At 38.7% G+C, this 9282-nt stretch overlaps 1 protein-coding gene across 1 annotated transcript in view; it reads left to right on the top strand.

Moving 5' to 3' along the window:
• The window catches only part of LOC107573640 (rho GTPase-activating protein 20-like), a gene marked incomplete at its 3' end in the record, with an annotated part of 53627 nt that overhangs the window by 28675 nt on the left and 15670 nt on the right, over positions 1–9282 (top strand). The window contains exons 11-13 of the mRNA XM_016260079.1: positions 1908–2077; positions 6603–6764; positions 6981–7090. Coding sequence (XP_016115565.1) covers positions 1908–2077; positions 6603–6764; positions 6981–7090 — 442 coding nt within the window. The remainder of the gene's footprint in view (positions 1–1907; positions 2078–6602; positions 6765–6980; positions 7091–9282) is intronic.

Below are 9282 nucleotides of genomic sequence, written 5' to 3'. Positions count from 1 at the left end.
TTTCCCTCAGGTGTAAATCTGCTGAATATGCAAATGGTTTCTCTTTAAAGGGTTAAGCTTTAACCCTTTCCTATACAAACTGTGTGTGTGTGTGTGTGTATGAGTATGTTAGACCAGTTTAAGTGTTTATGTAGTATGTTGGGCCAGTTTAAGTGTTTATGTAGTTAATAAAACCTTACTTGTATCACACTTGACGTGGTTCATTGTTTGCTCATAACTGGAGTCCCTTAATCATGCAGATTTATGCTACAAGCTTTTGTAGAATTGTACAGTAAGGAAGTTATTTCCCTTAACCAGGAAATTAACGTTCTTAGAATTGACAAGACAGTTGACCCTGAGAGGTCAGCTAAATATCTACAGCGGATCTAAAATATTCATAATTAATTATAACTAGTTATGATTAATTATTCATATTTCCCATGAGCTGATTCGTTACATCCACTTAGACGTATGCTCTCCTATAATCACATAATAACCTCTCCCTTCTAAGTCTGACCAGCAGGCAAACTGGAATGTGCCCACCTCCAATTCTTGTTTCCCAGGACACACTTAAAGGTTTCCATGATCAAAGGTGTGAGAAGGTGGTTGATCCACGTGGTTGTGGATGTCTCACGACCTCTGCTTATAGTTGACTGCATTTTAATCTCTATAAAAATAAATTTTATGAATTCTAATTAATTCAACATGCACCCACATCCTACTGTGCTCTTGTCCATTAGCTCTGAATGTCCTTCAGGATTCATCTTGGCAAGCCAATAATTATGAATAATTAGAGTTGTCAAATGATGAGCTAAGGTCAGGAAAGTGTCAAATCCGCCAATATGTACACTGTATGTGTTTTATGTTTTTGAACGGACTCCTCTCTGTTATCTGTTTTGATGTATCACGTTGAAGCATAAAGATATTTACATCATTGTGAGAGGAATTTGACATTTTTTTTTTAAATATGGCATGCTTTAATGCAACCGTAATCCATGAAAGCAGTTCTTTGTAAAAAGTCACTAAAGTATTTCTAAACATGATTATGCACATAAAAGCAATGGCCTTTTCTCTTCTGTAAATGTCACAAACTTGTTTCTCAGAACTTTTCAATTAGATTTTTCATACATTTTATTAGTCTTATGAAACAATATATTTTGAAATAGATTTTTTTATGGCCTAACAGATGAACAATGTCCTAGCAACATGTAATTACTGTTACCACTGTGCAAACGCTCCAGTTCTTTTCTCTTTTGCAATTGCATGAGTGTCCAATTATTGTAATGAACCTTTGAATACAATCATAGATTTTTGGCAATGCTGTTAAGGACATTTCAGTGTTCATTCATTTTCCAGCACTAAATGATTAAGTAAATAATGCTTATTATATTACCTCTGACACTACCAATAAGCTATTTGGATTCCTCTCACATCTCATCAAATTACACTTGATTGTTCATAGTGCCAGCAAGGGTCAGTTATTAATAATAGAGCCCTTGCATTCAGAACTAGACGAAGAGCTTTAAGAGGACCATTCAGCATAATCACACAGGATTCAGCCTGTTCTGATATCTTCTACGGCTGAGAGTGGCTCACTCATGCCCTCCTTATCTCTCTACACACACCATTACACTACAGGGAAATTGAGGACATCAAAGCATGTGATCAGACTGAATAGATGAGACATGCAACACTTAGTGACACTAAAATGCTGAGAGGAAAAATTTACTTGAAAGAGGGAGCAATTTTCCTTGTTTTTCTTTCTTTCTCTCTCTCTCTCTCTCTCTCTCTCCCCCTCCCTCCCTTCTTTTTAAAATAAAGTAGATGCAACCATTTGTCAAACTAAACAAACTGGAATCAGCAGAATAGTAGCCTTCCAAATAATGAATTTGCCAAAGTGTGATTGGTCCGTTGTGTTTCATTGACAGGTGCTTTGCTGAAACATAAAAGGAAAAGGTCTCTGATTGATTGGGCTCTGAGGAGGGGACACTTTAACCAATCTGATGGCCAATCTGACCCGCAAACTGCCTCTCACAAGCTATTTGGCCAGCCTCTTTCTTCCATTTGTCCTGATGGAAACCTGCCCAAGCCAGTAATGGTAAGGATATCACTGGCTCTGGATCTTTTTGTTTCACTATATTTTGCTATGTTGGGTTTTATTGTCCATCATTCAAGTACTGTAACCTCTGTCTTAGTGAAAGTGCCATGAATGAGGAGCGCTCATAGACAATAAAACCCAACATGACAATATATAGTGAAGGACCCAGAGCTATATATGAGCTATATGACACAAGTAGGCATGCGATATGACCCTATATCCAGGGGTGCACATAAGTTTTTCAGTCATGAGAGCACCTGTAAATTTGGTTTGGTGCTCACACTGCACATAGTGTGACTCATTAATTATCACTATAAAAATAAAAGAATGAATAAAAGGGATAATACTATTGTTTCACTTTATTTATTTTGTATTTTTAAATAAAATAATAAAATTATAAAGAGTGTGATAACAATTTGTATTTAAATGAAAATAGAGTTATATTATAGTACACTTAAAAATACAATACTAATTTTGAATTGTTTTTATTTAAATTTAAATTTTTATATAGATTTTCATTCTTTTCAAACCTAAAATCAGCAAGCTTTTATTTTGGCGGGTTGCCGGCAATGAAATGTCAGTTCCCTATCGAGTGTTCACTCTACATTATGAGAATTGCGATTGGGAGCTCCTCCCCTTCTCCAATTTCCTGAAATCTTACAGGATAACGCCAGTTCAATAAACTGGCCAATTGTCGCTACTTATGCAAATCGCATGCGATTACTGACAAGCTCGCACGCAGTATAAATGTGGCGAGAGTGACAATTGCCTCAGAATCTTTTCCTTCACGCTGCCATTGTCGAAGACACCAGAACTTCTTCAAAGCATCTAATGGCACCTTTTATTGAATTTGTGCGGGCTCCATCAATCCGTTGGACCCACACGAGCACTGCATCGCCTGCCTGGGCTTGGCCCACGCTGAGGCTACGCTAAGTCCGACTGCGTGCTCTGAGCTGACTTGCTGGCATGTGTTTGAGGACTCGGAGAAGCACCGCTCGTGGCCTTATGGGGACAGGGCCTACTGCCGCCAGCGAGTCACTGGTGTGCCCTCCTCTCACCCAGTCCTTTTCGCTGACGAGAGCCTTCGCCCTGAGCGACCTCAACTGGGCAGGGGAACCTGCCAGGAATTGGCTCGACTCCTGGTACTTCCAGTCGAGCGCCGAATCCTGCATTATGTTCCCCTTGCTCCTGCAGGCGAAAAATGCAAGGTTTATATTTCTGTTTGCTCAATTTAAACACAGAGCAGTGCCTCAGAGCAGTGCAGAGCCATTGTCTGTGCCTGTTATGGCTTCCCGGTGTAATCCTTCACAAGCTGCTTCCCTGCTAGCGTGTTTCTTAGCCCCAGTGAGGTGCCAGTATACAAACATCACTGCCAGCGATAGCGAATGGAGAGACACGGCCATTATGTCAGTTCCTAGATGCGTGGAGAGCTATTCCGGGCATTTCGCGTTCGCTGCTGGGCATAATAGAACACAGGTATTTTGTCCAGTTCAGACGCAGACCACCCCATTTCAACGCCATGACCCCACCACTGACATTGCTTCAAAATGCTCCTGTTTTGAGACAAGAGATTCACTGCCTGCTCGTGAAAGGAGCGATGAAGCAAGTCCCTCCGAGCGAGCTGGAGAGCGAGTTTTACAGCTGCTACTCTGTCGTGCCAAGAGAGATGGGGGACTCTGTCTGATCCTGGACCTGAGACCCATCAACACAGCATTTCACAAGTGCGCGTTCAGGATGACGACTCTGCAGCAGATCCTTGCACAAATTCATGCTGGGGACTAGCTTGCATCCGTAGATCTGAATGATGCATATTTCCATATTCAGATTGCTTCCTGAGGTTTGTGTTCGATGGCACAGCGTATCAGTATTCAGTTTTCCCTTTTGTGCTGGCTTTATCCCCCACACGTTCTCGAAGTGCATGGATGCAGCACTTTCCCCTCTCAGAGCGAGTGGTATGCACATTATAAATTATCTGGACGATTGGCTGATTTTAGACCATTCAAGAGATGTGCTTATCAGTCATGCGAAAACGCTGCTTCATCATCTAAAGTCCCTAGGGCAATATGCAAAAGAGCACGTTCACCCTGAGTCAGTCTATAACATGAACAATTCACCAAAAATACACAAAATTATATATTAAGTCGTGAATGATGTGTGTCAGGATTATGTGAAGATATTACAACTGGTGTGACATCATTGGGTCACATGACCAGGAAGTAATATATATTTTTGTTTATTTGAAAAATTCATTTAAAAAATCACAAAATCATATTTCCAAAATACAAGTCATGTATGATGTGTGCGAAGACAGGTGTGTGTGAAGATATCACAACTGGTGTGACATCGGTCACAAAGGCAGGAAGTTATATAGATATGTATATTTAAAAAAAAAAAATCTATTAAAACAGAAAAAATTACATTTCCGAAATCCAAGTCATGTATGATGTGTTAAAAGTGTTACTGAATATATTACAGGTGCCATAACAACACCTGTTTCTACCAGCTAAAAGAAAATCTTGGAGTACAATGTAATAACAATGTAACAATTCATAGTGACTATCCCATTCACAGCTTTATGTATTAATGTTTTTCCACTTAATTCACATCTTCACATTTTATTTGCATGATGCTTTGCTTGTTTTCGAATCTTGGAATGTATATCTTTTTTATAATTTTTATGCACTTTTGAGACAGTCCCTTAATTTGCTCAGCGAATGTTTCAAGGTGACCCCACAATGCTTGTGAAAATTAACCATGGTTTTATTGTAGTGAAAGTGTAATAACCTCTTTTTTTGGCACACTGATTACCATTTGTAGGCCTATAACCACAGCTTTACAAATACCATGGTTAAACTATGGTTAGTTTAGCAAAACCATGGTTAATTTGTGGTTACCATGGTTTAACTATTGTAACCATTTTTTTAATATATATATATATATATAGTAAAACCATGGTTAATTTTCATAAGGGAAGTTGTGAAAATTAGCTAGCCAGCTTACATAACGTTTCACAGTAGTAATTGTGTATTTCGTCAGCTTATTTAGGCTAATAATGTCCAAAAAAAAGAATCTCCAAAAATATGATCAGGATGTTAAACAAAAATTTCACCTTTCAGAGTAGACATTTCCGATGTCCCAGCCAGGGTTGTCACTTGTTGAGGTTCCCTTAAACATTTTTTTAGGCCTGTTTGCAGCATGTTTCTGTATTTGGTTGTGTTGCGAGTATTTGCAGCAAAAACTGATTAAGATGTTTTCTTAATTTGTTGGTGTTTTTTTCTATTTACATGTTTTTTTTCCATTTGCAGCACATTGAGCTCTCTCTGTCACCGTAGATTGTGCATTAACAGCTGTCAACCACGTCAGTGACCAACCCCGTCGGTGCACGCAAATGAGCAGTCTGAACTTAATAACACAGTGCATTTTTTATTTTGGTCATGTATGCGCACCTGTGCACCACATGTCTATATCTACCCCTGTCTATATCTATATATCCCACTAAAAGTATGATATTGCTTTTATACAACAGTTTAATGGCACAAGTGTGTAAATAAATAAGAAACAAGAACTGGGTGTCTTTTAAAATGCTATTGTATGCAGAACTACTTCCTTCCACCACAAATCTCAAGTTGACAGTTTAACAGCTGAGCCCAAGCTAATTACGAATTAGAAAACGTCACGTTAGAACTAGTAACGAAGAAACTCTTGAGTTGCTTCATTGAATTTAAAAGCTATTATATTTAAAAGTATAATTACTTTTTACAGTTTTTGCTACTGATTTATAAACACCACTGTGTCACCATGAATATTTTAGCTGTAAAACGAAAATATATTATCTGCTGCCAATGTAAGAGCACACTGCTAGCAGCTAGATATTTAGGTGTTCACTGGTTTCATACTGTAGGTATATTATAATTATTTTATTAATTTATTTTTTACCCTTTCAAGATAAGGTCAAATCCTTAATGGCTTATCCCTGTGACAGAGCTACAATTATGGAGGTTAAACACATTTACATAAGTCATTAAGACATTAAAATTTCCATTCATTTCATGGTCATTTTAGGTCAGGTTGAGCATCTGTCTATCATTTGCTTAGAATAGGGTTTTCTAAACTGTGGTTTGTGAGGGAACTGCAGAGGGTTTGTGAGTTGATTAAAAGCTAATTATTAATCAAATCATAAAAACAAGTATTTTAAAATGAAAGGTAATCACTATTTTTGGTAACATAAAACTGTTACCAAAAATAGAAGAAAAAAATATATATATGAAAAAAATTTGAATTTTTTATGGATTACCTGCATGTCTTATGATCATTAATCAACATCAGAGAACTGTGAACATATGAATGTGTTGTTAATGTATTGAAATATCAATATTTTATATTATTATTTATCATTTACATTTTATTTTATAAATATTTTAGGTGGAAGGGGTTTGGCTGACTGAAAAGTCTTAGAATCCCTGGCTTTGATTAACTATTATGTGTATGTGTGTGTGTGTGTGTGTGTGTGTGTGTGTGTGCACAGGACCTGCTGTATCTGCTGTTCTGTGAGGGTCCAGAGACCCGTGGAATCTTCCGTCGTTCAGCAAATGCCAAAAACTGTAGAATCCTGAAGGAGCGAATTAATTCTGGGCAAAGTATTTCACTGCATGAACAATCAGTGTTCGTCTCTGCATCTCTAGTTACGGTGAGAACACAGTCATTTTAATTCAACAGTGATATCCTCTGAATAAAATGCACACAAATCATTCTTCATCTACAGTCACACTCACACTATTCTACATTCTCAATCTAAATTCTGATAATCAATCGATCGAGCATAAGAATTTCCTCTGTGCCCTATATATTAAAATGTATGGCCTTTTTATTCTTTATTTAATTGTGTGTGCATGTCTGGGTGAAGGAGTTTTTACGCAAACTGCCTGGTGGTGTTTTGTGCTGTGACTTATATGAGGACTGGATGGAAGTTCTACAGACTGAGGATCAACAAGAAAGACTTAACAGAGTCAGAAGGTGAGAACAGCTTACAAACATACTTATGTGCTCTACATATGCTCACACATACACACACTCAATATATACAGACTAAGACCACATTTCCACCTGGATGATTTTTGGTTGATCTATATCTAAAACAATGGTTTTAATTATTGCTCATATATTTTATTTACATAAATCCTTTTTATATCCCATAATCAAAATAAAAATCAAAGTGAACATTTTTGAGGAGCGTGTGTGACATGCATTTGTGTCTGTGGAAGCAGTAGTTTGTTTAGGCACCACGCAAACCATGTAATTGCGTGGGGCCCCGTGGTCTTGGGAGGACCCTGCAGAACGTGATTTGTACAGAGGGGGGTTCACTAACCAACCACAAACATGCTTTGAACCGAGGGGGAACCCAAACCCACCCCCCATAATGCAATTTATACCTCGCCTGGGAACACTTGCTTAGGGCCCCCAAAACTCTAAACACACCTCTGTTTGGAAGTCACTGCTTGCCACTGATGCATGCAAAAGTCAATAAGCATTTTATATCATTGACAAAAAACCTTCATAACACTTTTTAAGGCAACAAATTTTAAATTTTCAATGAGTGTTGAATTTTTTTAGCAAGCAGTCCTAAAGAGCTTGTAGACGATTGAAAACAATCTCATTGTTGATAAATACAATAGAATCAACTGATCTGTAAAGTTATATTTTACAGGTGTAAACCTCATTTTACATGAAAGACATGAATACTCACAAGATCACTTTGACAGACCAGGTGAAGAAACATAGTACACAAACAAGCATAATTATTTTATTGAAAGGAGATTTTATGAAGAGCTCATGGAACGGGGACTAGAAAATACACAGAAAAAAGCTTTTAGGCATCTATAGAAAGTAAGAAAAAAGAGGTGTCACAAAGATTCTGAAAGTCTGACTTCCAGAGTGGGCAATAACTGTTAAGTAGACCAGTATGAGAAGACTTCAAGTAACAGGCAAGTGAGAGAGTAATTTACAAAGGTCCTGCTCTTAAGGACAAGGAAACATAGTAATTATGCTTCAAATGGTTAGTTCATTAGGATATTTTGACATCCCTTTGCCATGGCAACACTCACATTATTGCATGTGCTACTAAAAACTCGCTTATACTTTCACAGCAGCATTAAAGAAATACAAACTTCTCACGTGAAAAATGAAAAGCTTAAGACTCATTTAAGTGTTTAATCAGTGAAAATGCATCTTATTGTTTCTGACACGAAAGCAGCCATTTAGGTATTCATCCATAACATTTACAACAAAAACATACTTTTATGAACATTTGGGTAGATGCTGAAACATCTAAAACATAAGCAGTATTACATATTAGCAAATATAGAAACAAAATATTTATGAATGCTTTATATCATAAATCGTATCGGTTACGTATGGAAACCCTAGTTCCGTGAAGGAGGGAACGGAGACGTCACGTCGGATGACCGACGAAATTGGGATCTCGCTTAGAGAGACCAATCCACTTTGAGCGTAAACTAAACGAGCCAATGCACATTGGCATGCGATTATTGCATCCAGCTGCTGTTGATCACAGCGTTAGTATAAGTAGGCAGCAGATGCAGCGCATATTCAGGTTTTCACTGAGGAGCCGAGCCGGTGACCCGGCCGCTCAGCGGTGGTACAGGAGCTGTGGCGACGGGACGTGACGTCTCCGATCCCTCCTTCAGGGAACGAGGGTTACCATACGTAACCGAGACGTTCTCTTTCAGTCGGTCACTCTCGACATCATGTCGGATGACCGACGAAATTGGGATCCTACCAAAAGGCCACAGCCACTGCCCCTTCCAGTGTCCTGTGGAAGCCACCTGCGCCCCTACTTTTCGGCGTAGGCCAGGGCTCCCACAAGAGGACCAGCTACTGCTGCTATGGCACTACCCAATGAGTAAGACTGGATAACACTGGGAAAACGTACCCGTTCTACTTGGAACAGGGACGTAACGGAAGCTCCATCCTTCCCGAAGGAGGTTTCGGAAGCAATACACATATGGACATTCCTTAGGTGCATATGGAAGAATGGAGGTGATTGTAACCCTCTTGGAATGGCAGAAGTCTGCCGGGGAAACACGGGCTCAAGGCTATACCATGGACTTTACACATATGGGATCCACTTAGGTCTTACATATGGAACCCAGCCTTCTACCGGTTCTCGAGGATTCAACGAGTGAAGG

This window comes from Sinocyclocheilus grahami, unplaced genomic scaffold (genome assembly GCF_001515645.1).
Source record: "Sinocyclocheilus grahami isolate Dianchi unplaced genomic scaffold, SAMN03320097.WGS_v1.1 scaffold1989.1, whole genome shotgun sequence".
Taxonomy (NCBI): Eukaryota; Metazoa; Chordata; class Actinopteri; order Cypriniformes; family Cyprinidae; genus Sinocyclocheilus; species Sinocyclocheilus grahami.
The sequence above is the reverse complement of the archived record's forward strand: the minus strand, read 5'-3'. Positions and strand labels throughout refer to the sequence as shown.